At 38.2% G+C, this 13,910-nt stretch overlaps 1 protein-coding gene across 2 annotated transcripts in view; it reads left to right on the forward strand.

The window, feature by feature from the left end:
• Positions 1–13,702, forward strand: part of LOC124120343 (roundabout homolog 1-like) — a 60,894-nt gene extending 47,192 nt beyond the window's left edge. Inside the window, exons 8-10 of one of the 2 annotated variants that reach the window (XM_046483152.2) lie at positions 414–609; positions 8,833–8,901; positions 10,839–13,702. In XM_046483152.2, the coding sequence (XP_046339108.2) occupies positions 414–609; positions 8,833–8,901; positions 10,839–10,936 (363 nt within the window). In that variant the 3' untranslated portion in view covers positions 10,937–13,702. The remainder of the gene's footprint in view (positions 1–413; positions 610–8,832; positions 8,902–10,838) is intronic. The other variant, XM_046483153.2, reaches the window with a different exon arrangement.
• The last annotated feature ends 208 nt before the right edge of the window (positions 13,703–13,910 follow it).

Raw genomic sequence — 13,910 nt, forward strand, 5'->3', positions numbered from 1 at the left:
ATATTAAACAATGGTATCTTCAACCGGCGAGTAAAAGTATCCAAAATACAGCACCATAATGTTTAGGTTGAAAACGACGTGGACACGATACCGCGCAGCATAGTTATTCGTAAAACTAACACCGAAGTGTAATGTTTGTTTGTTTGTTTGTTGTTTAACGCCGCACAATATTCCAGTTATATGACGGCGGTCTGTAAATAATCGAGTCTGGACCAGACAATCCAGTGATTGACAGCCTGACCACCCGATCCCGTTAGTTGCCTTTTACGACAAGCATAGTCGCCTTTATGGTATGGGTTGCTGAAGACCTATTCTACCCCGGAAACTTCACGGGTCCCTAAGTGTAATGGCATTGATAATCATCTTGTTGACTTCGACCTAAAATACACTTCACTCACTCACTTAACTTGCAGATGAACGAAACATTCGAAGGCGAATGGACAGAGGTAGACGTGACAGCCATGTCCAAAGATGGTGTCATCACCCACACACAGTCACACAGCCTGATGGACCTAGTCCCTGACACCAAGTATGAAGTGATGTTGAGAGCTTACAATAGTTATGGCTGGGGACAAGTTAGTGATAAATTCATGTTTACAACAAATGAACGTAAGTATGGTTATTAAACACATATGATTTTTGAATTATTGAGATATTATGTAGCAAATTGAATTAAAATGCTTTTGTTTTGTTGTATTGCTTTGCTATAATTGTTATTTTTATACATAATAATCTTCCACGGTGTGAATTAATGCGGCTGTTTTGCAACCGTCAGGAATTGACGACAATTTGTCATCCTATACCGAATCTGTATTTTCTGATGTCTTCTGGTTAAAATCAGAACTGGTCCAGCATCTACTACGGACACTGCATCTGTACATGGTCACCTAATACAGATTCTGCTCTCTCTTACTTCTGCCTTTCAATGTGGCGGCAAAACTGACCATATTATCCTGGAAGAAAAACACGACTCCCTTTCTCGAACTGCAAATGAACAACTTTAAAAGAAACAACTGGTCCTTTGGATCATTTTATATGCCAGCCAATTATCAGATATGGCGGTCATGTTGGACATTCTAAAAAGGACTGTACCGTTTTTGGGTCACTAAGTTATAGAAGACTGCACCCTCTTTTACTTTCACCAATGGTTAGAGAGCGATAGAAAAACAGGAAGTAATTTAAAGAGCATTATATATGCCACAAATTCCCTATAGCTATGACAGTAGGCGCTGCTTTCGAAATGAAAGACAATCTTTAAAGGAATAAGTAAAATATAAAAATAGTACCATGCCATTTTTCTGTATCTGCATCCTAGACGTCCTTTTCATCAAATATTATTCTTGTGATATAGTTGTTTAATATGAAAAATGGCTGACATGACACATTATTTATGTTATATGACGACAGCTCCTATTACAAATTCACTAAGCTGACTGGCTACCAAATGTGTAAACGTCAACTGTGTAACTGACGTTAAGCATTCTTTTGATATATTCATTGACGTTGAAGTAGAGGTTAACCAGAATTAGGCCTTGGTTACAATGTATTAATTAGGTCATATTCCTCTTTGTTTCTTCCACAGTTTGGTTGGAAAGTTTGCTTGCAAGTTAATATAGCTAATGTGTGCAGTTTAGAATATATAATCCTCTCTATCTCTGGGGATCTCATTTCGATAAACCTGCACCAACACCTGGCTCATTCATTCCAGTGGTTATCACGACCTTGAAGTACCCGCTCTTGACTTTCACTGCCATTTAACCGACCAAATCCGGATTAGCCAAAACGAAAATGGACATGACATCCCTTGACATGAAGACATCCTTTTCAACCAAAAAAGATTTTAAGGGCTTTCTTTTTCGTGGCAGTCAGTTCTTATCACCACAGTCTTATTGCCCGTCTGTCCTCCGTTCGTTGTCCGTTTCCGAAGCAATAATCCTAAACCGTTGAATATTTCTTGATGAAACTTGACATACAGATCAGTCTAGTGGTGAACTGGGGCCTTTTGACGATTTGGCATTTTCCCCTTTGTTTTGGTTTCATGACAAGTTGGACTTATATTGAAAATTAGAGAAGTGCTCGTTTCCGGGGCAGATCTAAAAAACTGTGGAATATTTCTTGATGAAACTTGATATACAGATCAGTCTAGTGGTGAACTGGGGCCTTTTGACGATTTGGCACTTTCCCCTTTGTTTTGTTTCATGACAAGTTGGACTTATATTGAAAATTAGAGAAGTGCTCGTTTCCGGGGCAGATCTGAAAAACTGTGGAATATTTCTTGATGAAACTTGATAAACAGATCAGTCTAGTGGTGAACTGGGGCCTTTTGACGATTTGGCATTTTGAAAAATACCTAACAGCATTCTTTCTTGAATGTATCCAGTGGAAATGAACCAAAATTGGGGACAAGTAGCCAAACTCCATTTCCGAATTCACCAGACCAGGGACATATGTCATCTCCTGATAACTCTTGTTCAAAGTTGAACTTCTCGCAAAACTAATCAATGGAACTGGCCGCCATGTTGTTGACATCGCCAACCCGTCGCTGAGGCTGGCTTGTAACTCGCATTCTGATTGGTCCGTTAGACTATGTAGCGTAGGAAGTCAAACTGACCAAGGAAAATCAAGGGCGGGTATTTTGAAATCTCGAGAACCACGGGAATGAATCCAGGTGTAGGTTTACTGAAATGCAAGCTCTGCTGATGTAGAGGATTGGAACATTTTACCATTTGAAAACGTTCAAGTTTTGGCTCCTGTCTTGCAGTTTTACGCACAATGATTGTGTGTGTCTCTCTTGCCGTTCCTATTTACCTCTGTTTATGGAATCATGCTTAAAGAACAAAAGGCGATTGTAATTACACCAATTTCAAATCTATTACATATTATGACTTTTTTATTCTCATTCACACACGACCAACAATGGCGTATTAATTGATCGATTAATATTCATATTTCAATCTTAATGTGTCATAATGACATTTGAGTTTATAATACTCACATGTAGAGGAGCAACCATTTACTGATATATAAAAGGAGTTCTTCGAGTGTATATAAAAAATCCATTGCTAAAGAAAGATCCATTTGATATTGTGGGGTCGGGGTCTGTGAAACATCTGTTGAGGACAGTTTTGATTGGTCAGTGCTTTAAGACACCTATTTTCCCCTGAAACGGAAAGGCAAACACTTATTCTTTGATCAAGTCTCTATTTTTTTACATTCAGTAAACATTCTTGTTATGGCTTAACTTGGGGAAATATTTTTTGTCCTGTATTTCCAGGGACAAATTGTATTTGCTTTTAAAGATAAAAGCCCCCCCAAAATGTCTTATCTTTTGTGGATTTATCGTACCATGGATCATATGGTTTATAATTAGATTAACGATACAGGTGTAGTATTCGCACCATAATATACTCGGAGAGCTCCATGGCTATAATGTATTTTACTTCCAAAGCTTGATTCCTAATCTTTCTCTTTGTGTTGACTGGGCAGTGTTTCGCAAAATGGAAGACCACCCACTACAACACCTTCTATTTGTGTGATGTCAATCATACCCCGCAGTGAAATCCCGTTAGTCCGGACGTTAGCGAATGACATTGTCCGGATTAACACATGTCCGGATTAACGAATGATGGCGACGGATATATGTAAATTTGTATGCTTGTAAGCAGTCGCAGTAGTAATCGTGTTTACAGATTAACAGTTTCTGGATTAACGAGGTTTCACTGTGTACCATTCATCATGAAGCACACCTGCAATCAGACAACTGACTTCAAGAACGCTATACAAAGAAAGCTGTCTTTCTGATCAGAAGGTTGAATGAACGTTCATTCCGAACTACCAATGTGTGACCGCTATTTCACTAATTATTTTTTGGTTTATCATTTTGGTTGTTGCAGTATTGGGTTATGAGGATGAAGTAATATGCAACCCTCAATTAAAGATGTTTTTTTTAGAAACAACACAATTGTTCGGAGAGCATGGAATGTTTTTCAATTTATTGTTTGTTTTCAGGGTTTCAAACATACGTTTGTGGGAATTTTATCGACAATAACATTATACAAAGCATCAGAATATTTTTTTTATGTAAGTTTCTTGTCTTGTGTAATTTGTAAAACTTTAGAGTATGTCGGATCGCTATATGCTATATATACACCTCCATAGGGTCCACTTCTCTACAAAACTCATATCACTTCCGTACTTCCCGATCGCGACAGAATGCTACATCACCTCGATCTTGGTAACACTTTTTTTAGCCTAGCGAGACTGGAGTGGAGTATAATATTCAAAACAGTATGTGAGTGAATGAGTTAAAATTTAACGTCGCATCGGCATTATTCCAGCCATATAGCTACGAGACCAAGTTAATATATTTACAATTCAGCCATTTATACAAAGTTATATTTAAAAACAAGTTATGGAACATATGTGTACATACTATATTTAAAAACAATTTATATAACATATTTGAGCATACCAATATCATTAAAACAGTTTAATAACAGAGCATGTAATAAAATAAAGCGACAAAACCCTTTCCACAGCCAATAGAAATATCTGCATAAAGCAGAGTCAATTGTACGATTACGACTATATCAAGAGCATGTGTTTATTAATCGCTATAAAAAAAGTAATAATACCAGGTGTTCGCGAAAAGGTGAGCGTATCCTGCCCCACCGGCGGCACCTGTCACAAATACATGTAAAGGCAAGAGCTCCAAACCTGATTTTCAATATGGCCGTCGTGGAAGCCATATTGAGAAAAATATATATCACCATTACTCAGTTGTGTTCGAAATGTAATGAAATGTGGTATAAGAGGAAGAGTTTCTCGCAATATAGCAACCATTGTTTAACCTTTACACTCGAAATGAATTTGTGTGCTCTCTAAATTTCATATCTTCACCAGCTGTGGCACTGAGGTAGCTGAACTTTATCATGTATGTTTCTTTGTTCAAATCATTACGTTTTGAGTTAAACATGAAAAAATTCCAATTTCAAAACACGTCCAAACATTATATTCACATGCAACCACGTCAAGCTGAGCCTTGGCTATAGGACCGTCTTTGTGTCACTAGGTTTTAGAAGCGTGCACCTTCTTTTGCCTTTCACCAATGGTTAGAGAGCGATAGAAAAAATAGAACAGGAAGTGTTTTATAGAGTTTTACACATGCCACTTATTTCCTTTAGATATGACAGTTAGCGCTGTTTTAGAAAAGAAAGACAATTTTTAAAGGAATGAGGAAAATATAAAAATAGTACCATGCCATTTTTCTGTATCTGCATCCCAGACGTCCTTTTCATCAACTATTATTCTTGTGATATAATTGTTTAATATGAAAAATGACTGACATAACACATTATTTATGTTATATGACGACAGCTCCTATTACAAATTCAGCAAGCTGTCTGGGTACTCAAATTTTAAACATGAAAGAAATATATACAAACAAAAACAAGTAACTGTGCTAAAATGGAGTAAATGTTATTAAATAATATTTTAAAATAACAACATAATTTGGTCAAATTGTGGATCACGACTTAAAACTCGAGGAGATTACTTAATGAATATGTATTGAAAGATGTATTATTATATTTCAGAATTTTGTTTAACTTTATGTGAAGCACAGTTAAGTTTTCCCCCGTTTGTATAGATGTGCCGCGCATCTACTTAAAGTGACATCATACCTCTCTGCCGTTGAGATTTGTTTCCTACTCATTGGCCAGTCTGTACTTCCACATGATTAATATCTGTAAGACCAGATTATTTTGTTGATTTAATTATGATCTGATTTAACCTCACTGCAATGTTAACCGATCCTAGAACTTCTGAATTGTTTATTGCTTTGACTCTCATTGCTTTGTGCCACAACCCTCACCTACTAAATTTATTTCACACAAAATGAAATACTATAACAAGAGACCCGTTAAGATCCGAGGTAGAATAGGTCTTCAGCAACCCATGCTTGCCGTAAAAGGCTACTATGCTTGTCGTAAGATGCGACAAACGGGATCGGGTGGTCAGGCTTGCTGACTTTGTTGATACATACCAACGTATCCCATTTGCGTGGATCGATGCTTATGATGTCAGTCACTGGATTGTCTGGTCCAGGCTCGATTATTTACAGACCACCGTCATATAGCTGTAGTGCGGCGTTAAATAACAAACAATTAAAAAAAAAACACCTTCTCGTCCGACCGTATCACTTCATGTCATGTATGTATATATTAAAACAAACACATTTGTTTGGAGATTGCTAAGTATTGTGACGTAACTCGCTTCTTTATCATACAATAAATAAATGTTTGCCCCATTTTACCGTCATTTATTTGTGTCAATTCGAACACTATTTAAAGCTTTAAACCATGTTTTTGATGTCATTTGAATATGATTGTATTCAACCACATAAACGAATTTAATATTATTTTTATAACTTTCACAATTAGTATGGTGTGGTAATGTATAATATGATAATATGTGTAATACTAATCTTGCTGATGCTTTGTACAATGTTCATTGTAAATTATTAAGCAGCCCCGTGTAAATGGCGATGCTTTAAGCTTTGCCTGTATTTGACAGCCGCCGCACTTTGTTTTTGTCTCGAGGATGCTAAATACATCTCCTTTATATCCGTGGAGACGTTATGTCATGTCGAGGGTCAAGGTCATGCAAAAGGTTACAGCCTAATAAAACGTTTGTCAACCGCCTAAATAGAACTCTAGAAGGATTTTGTTGAAGGGATCTTGGCGCCTGCCTTCTTTCGGGCAAAGCGGAGGTCGGTGACCTACATAAAAGGTGAAGGCCACAGTGAATGTCATTCGTAAACTATGTTTTCCAATTTTTACAAATAATTTATTACAGGTCACAATGACCTACTTTCAATGGTTGGGATGTCTAAATTTTCTTTGTTGCATTGAATTCAACCTAGCAACATCATGTTTGGTTTATGTGCTGGATAGGTATTTGTAATGTTCCCTTATGGACGTCCAAAATCACTGTCAAGGTCACACATTCAAAGATGTGTTCTCGGTGGTGGGATGAAAGTAGGTACGTTTATTTCTTGTGATTGGCATCGTTCAAAGTGGTAATGTTTTGAACGAACTTCAAGTAAAAGTCATTTGAGTGGCCATTTAACGTAATTCTAATTCTTTGTGTACTCAACCAATCCCTGTATTTGTAATAGTTTATACCTGTTTACAACTAGAAATGCATATGATTAGATGAAATTGAGGGTAATAAAACCGTAAGTGCATGAAACTCTCTCGAGGCATGGAAATATGGGTCTGGACTAAAGAAACAATGGTCGTAATTAATGTTCTTATGCATTTATGTATGTTTTCTTAAACAGGAAGTGAAGTGATTAAGACGTAATTACATGTTATTACATGCATCGGACGTTCTATTTTAAGGGGAGGGGTTGTTGCGTACCTTCGGCAAGCCAGAAACCGGTGTTTGTGGGTTCGAACCACGGTTCGCCCCGTTCCCGTGCTCGTGGGTTTAGAGGGTCAACGTCTGAGACATGCTTTCCTCCCACATTAAGCTGACACGCCGTGGTGAAATATTTTTTAAAAGCGGTGTTGAACCCAACTCACTAACTCTTAAGTTAAGGTGGCCCTACATATGACAACTCCGAACGAAAGTGACCGCATCCGTGGTCTAGTGGTAGAGCGTCCGACAAGAGCGGAAGGTCCGGGATTCGATCCCCGACCGCGTCATACCAAAAGACGTTACAAGATGGTACTTGTTGTTACCCTGTCAGGCACTCGGCATTAAGGGGACAAAACAAGGACTGGTCGGCTCGGAGTCAGTATACTGTGTCTGAGTGGGGTATTCATGTTAAACTGCGGCATGGTATCTCAGTGAGCTTGCACTATAAATCGGCATCAGTCCGGACTAGTACAATCAGGCAAACACACACACAAACACATGCATGCACGTCGCTATATAAGTGCAATAATCTTGGACGCGACGTTAAACCCCATTTCACCTCACTGAACGGAAGTGAAATCATTCATAAAATATCTTACACGTAGCTAGAGGCATTGTAGTCAAACATGTATTTTTCCAATCCGGAAGTGACGTCATTAGATGGATAGTGCATGCAACTATCTTGTTACTGTAGCTACAGTTTCTGCTGTATAGTGAGTGAGTGAGTGAGTGAGTTGGGTTCAACACCAAATGAATAGTCTTCCAGTTATATCACGGAGTGTCAGCTTGGTTTTGGAGGAAAGCCCGAAGTGATGCAGGTATCAGACGTTTGTTTACCACTTCGGTGAAACCCACTAGGACAGGTAGGTGCTGACAAACCTAGAAACATTATCGGGGCGAACCGGGATTCGAACACCACGATCATCGGTTTCTGGCGTGCCCAAGGGATTCAACTCTGCACAGCGAATTAAGGCGCCTTATACGACTCATCAACGTGCAACCCTTGCTGTAAAGTAATATAATAGGTTATTTTAGACGTGTGTTATATGTCCTGAAGTGATGAAATCATGGACAGTGTTAATGTCATTAATGTCCTCGTTATGTTAGCCGGAGGCAAGAAGCTTGAATATAGAAGGTGGCTGTAGTAGGCATGCTATTCAACATACCGAACGTAATGATATTACAATGGAAATGCGTGGTGGATTGTAAATTTTCTAGAAATGGCGTCCACGGGGCTCCTTCTGTTTTCGCTCGTATTCGCGAACACTGTTTCCTGTTTAGAACGTGTATAACGTGTGGCGTTGTCTGGAGCAGGTGTGCTGATAACATTGATCGTTCAACCACATTCCTCATTCTCTCTCATCGTCAACGTCATTTTCTCTCATCGTCACGTGATTCGTTGATTGACAGCTGGGTTTACCCCGCCCCCTACAACACGACCGCCCCCGGTAAGGACGCATAGTAGCGAAGAAAGGGTTTGTAAGTACACCGCAAGAGTTTCATTGTTGTTGGTTGTGTTACGAGTAAAGGTGAATATCTGTGCTGTAACATACATAGTATACAATCCGACGTAGGGACGTCACGTAACTGTGACGTTCTTGTTACCGTGTCCCTGTGTACCAGTGCCAGTTCACCGCTCTGTTCTTCCTTGATTGATTGGAGAACATGGTTGAACGCCACTTGCCACAAAATTCAGCCATGCTGCGTATGACAAAACAATTGGCTTCAGACATTGTGCCGGTGTCCCGGTCTAAACTCTCCCCCCGGAGATTTTATACCGGTACAGATTCTCCCCCGGAGAATCTGTTCTGAAATAAAATCTCCCCCGGGCGGATAAATTTCGCGCCCCCCTCAGTATAAAGTCTCCCCCCTGATTATTCGTTTTTTTGCAATGTCTTTAATTACTGTATTCTTTAAATAGTTATCTTTAATGTAAGAAGGGTTACTTTAAAAAATAGATTATGAAATAAGGTCATAATGAATTGATATTTCAGCATAATATATTTGGTAACTGTACCGTCCATCCTTGTTCAGTAATGTCATGTGTGTATGTTGCATCAATAATATGTAGGTATGATCGCCGATAATGAAGTAATTAGCCAATAACACTGTGGCCCGTCTTGGCACGGTCCGGCCCGACATTTAGGCAATGCCCTTAACTATTGAACTGCATGGCAAGTATTTATAAAACGACCGGGGGAGGAAATATTCTGAGGGGGAGATTTTATTTCGTAGGGTGGGGGAGAGTAAATTTCGAGAGGGGCGGAACTGAACCGGTATAAATTCGCCCGGGGGGGGGGGAGATTTTATTCTGGGGTCGAAAATATTTCGTGACACCGTAAACGAACTCGGATCATTGGCTGGACGACGGAGCACGTTAACCTCTAGGCACGCTCATTTAGCTGTCGAAAGGCAATAAACTCCAGTAGGTTACCGTATCGTTGACTAAACTTTTTTATGTAGATTTATTTTTCTAATTTGTTCTGTGATGGAATCATTTTTCTAATTTGTTCTGTGGTAGAATATTTACTAACCAAGCGTTCACTTTTAAACAACTTTCTTGTCAAAGTCATAAACGTATGATAAAACACTGACACTTAGTCGATCCCTAAATACACCTTTCTCCTCGCCTTAATTGTACGCATACAAGCCTGATTGATACCACCTCGATATGTTCATCATGAAGCGTAAATCGTGTCACAGGTGTGATAATGTCAAAACTATATCAGAACCTTTGAAGCGCCACCAAATGGAAACCATTGTCCTCCATAGAGAGATTCGCGAAATCATTTTATTTCTCACCTGTTTCGTCACTAAATGTTTATTGTTTCGTTTCCTTTTATTCTCTCTGTTTCTTCTTCCCCTTCTCCGTTCTGTTCTACTCACTGCACGTGTTTTATTTGACATATCTCCTTCGTGTGCTACTGTTCTATTGCTATCAGAATACATAGCCTATATCAAATGAAAGGATGAAAACTCAGAACAATGGCGGACCTATCGCTTCCAAAATTCGCGGTAGGAAGACCCTTTGTGAAATTACGTCAAGTCCGTTCTGACGTCATTTTTTACGTCAATGTATCCCAACTGGTTTCACGCTTCTGGTTTTCTTTTCTTGCTTCGCAATTATACACCCCCCTTACTTTCTTTGCTGTCAGGGACTCACAAACAATCTCAACGCTAAGAAGAATGTAGTTGCCATACATTACCACTGACTATCGACTGTTGTAAATGTGAGATCGCTTTGTGCAATGTGGTCCAGTTTTTTGGATGAAGATTGTAATAGTAAAACATGTTTGTGGTTCAGTTTGGTTGTTGCGAGTACTATGACGGGTCTTTCCATTGTTCTGTGTGTTACACAATATGTTGTACGCAGTTATATATTCCAGGCCTTAATCTGTCTCTATCTTTCCTTGCAGATGACGACAGCACAAACGATGGCGCCCTATTGATCGTATGGCATCCGATGACATTTCTACTCGTGGTAGCTTGTTCTCTTATGTCAGTGGTACCTTGAGATATGTTGCTGAACATTGGCAAACGTTTGCATATTGGAATTGTTTGTAAGTCTACATTCAAGAAGCTGCAATTGTTTATGAGTCTACATTCAAGAATGACATATCTATGATGCAATGTCAATGGCCCATCGAAAACATTGCCAAACATTTATTGGAAGGAGTTTTAAATGTAAAATCAATACGTGCAAATTATCACCACAAAGAATCATATTTCAATTTATATTTTATAACAAAGAGTTAAACGTTTTAAATTTTTTATAAAAAAAGATTATCGCTACTTTGAAAAAAATGTCAATTAACTTTGACGTATCCAAATCAGATTTTTTTAGTGCTATGGTGTGCATGATTCTCTGAAACATTTGCGTGCAACATGACAAGCTTCAGTTCAAAGCATTATATTCTAAAGTGCTTCGAAGGCATGCATGGAATCATTTGTCCTGTATTATTTGTTTCGTAATAATGATTTTTGAAAGATCAATAGTTTGACAACTGTGGTTGTGTTAGAACACTGTTCGGCATTTTCTTTTTCCTGGGTTCAAGGACCACACATATTAACTGTAATATGTGAAAGGTCCTTTTTGTTTCCTATGGAGTCTGTTTACATATTAATATGTATATAAATATACAATTATAAAATGTGTCCGGGCATATTATATTTTAGCCAAACGATTGAAGTATCAGATGAGCAGTTTACAAAAAATGTTTTGCATTATCAATTTTTATCTGACCTCCAACCCCACATGTATATGGATGTATTTCAAAAGTACGTCCGAAAACCAAGTAATTAGACACGAAAGGCCTTACGATTACATCGCTGTAGTTAAAGCACAGTAACACTGCAATTCAATTTGAGGGCATGTGTAAATGGATCAGTGCTGAAATGAAGGGTCTCAACTTTGATAACTTTATAAACAAAGGGTTGTGACGTTCTCTCAGGAAAACTCAACATACATGTGGAAAGCATGTTCTGATAACCAAGAACCGATTCTGAGATCCTGTACCTAAAAATTGTTGCATGTACTGCGGGACCGACTATTTGATTTTCGGAGAGGGGATGTGGGAGGCTGAGAGTTTTTGATGAAATACTTGTTCCAGAATTTTTTTTTTATATAATTTGCTCTCACGTTTTATCAAGAACCTTGACATCCCGAGAAAAAAAAAAAAAATATTGCTTGGCTTCTCAATTAGTGAAAAAAATATTATGTTTTGAAACATTGATAAAAAAATATGCTATGTTTAATTAAAATCCAAGGCGTATAGAATATTATGTGATCTTAGCTGTTGGTGAGCATTTAGCATTGAATATATGCACTCCTCTGTGAAGATCCGACTTAAAATTGATCTTCAGCAACCCATGCTTGTGGAAAGAGAGGAATATTGGGAGTGGGTGGTCAGGCTCGCTGTCGGAGTTTATGCATGTCATCGTATCTTATTAGTCATGATGTCCTTCACTAGATTGTCTGGTCCAGACTCGAGTATGTACAAACCGCCGTCATGTAGCTGCAATATTGCTGGGTGCGGTGTTAAAACAAAGTATATCTGCGTCAGAGAAACATCAACAGATATCTCCGTCACAAGAGATGGATGAACACCTAGATGAAATAAAATAGTTCTTAGATAACTATCACTTTGACTTTAGATCGGTACTGGTAAGATTTAACGTTTTGTTAAATACGATGGTTATGGCCTACAACAGAAATGGTTGACGATAATTTGTGGTATATGTGCAGGGCAGGTTTTATGTTCTGAATGACAGGTCTAGTCCTTTAGCTTCAGTTTAGCTTGTTACCACGACTTTTACAGTCAGTTATGTCAGTCTGTTATCTATACGTGTACGTGTTGAATAACATTAGCATATTTATATTGAATGAATATTCCCCCAAGACACATTACCTGGTGTCCCTGTGCCTGTCTCTGTGTCAGTTTGTTTTAGGGGGGTTGAGACACAATAAAAATATAATAATTTGAAGGCACGTTCCCCCCAGGAAGTAATTTATTCCTCGTTTGTGTCTTATCCTCTCGTTTGATGCACTAGTGATATTCATATCTATCCTGCTCTATATTGTCAGACCAAAGACAATTCATGTACTAAAAGCTAAGATGATTCTCAGTTGGAACTGATCCGTCTACAACCTAAGGCTATTTAAGTAAACGGACTCACTACACAGCTTATATTTGGAATGTATGCTGTTTTGTCATTTAAATATTTATAAGCTTAGGGTTATACAAGCCATTTCAAATTAAGGATTTATTTCCTAAACTGAAATATCTATGGAGATTTTAGTACATTTGATATATGTATTCGAGGATGTTATAATATTGAAGCCTATCAGATGTAGTTCAAATATAAGGGACGAGTAATAACTTAATATTAATATATGATCGATGTATGTCTTTGGCTACTTCCAATAAGCTTAGTATTTAATATTGTAATGGCAATGTTGCAAGCTGTGGTGTACAATGTAATGTACAGAAGAGTGTAATCCTTGTAGGATAACTACAGCTGGTTTTGATATGATCATATGTAAATGACAGAGATGTCAAGAGAATCGTGCCTATAATTTCGTTTAATACACATGTCGTATTTTAATCATTATGAACATTAACTTTCGGAGCACATTTTCATCATTATTTTGGCTTTGGTAATCTGATTTTGGAAATGTTAAGGGACTGATCATTTGATACCCTTGGGTGAGTATTTGATACTCTTGGGGGTTGGGAGGGAGGTGTGTGTTTGTGTGTGTTGGCTGTGTTTGTGTGTGCGGGGGGGGGGGGGGGGGGGGGGGTCCTAGAATCTTGTATGGGGACCAGATATTATTTTTATTAAAAAAACTATAGCCTCAAAATTTCACTGAAACACTGTATTTCTTTTTCAACAGTTTGTAGCCTATATATATATATTTGTCATGCATCTTCGGGGAATTGTATTGTGCTTTTCGATAAAATCCATCCGCTCTCCATTCCCCGGATATC

This window comes from Haliotis rufescens, unplaced genomic scaffold, assembly GCF_023055435.1.
Source record: "Haliotis rufescens isolate VD_foot unplaced genomic scaffold, xgHalRufe1.0.p SCAF_18, whole genome shotgun sequence".
Classification (NCBI taxonomy): Eukaryota; Metazoa; Mollusca; class Gastropoda; order Lepetellida; family Haliotidae; genus Haliotis; species Haliotis rufescens.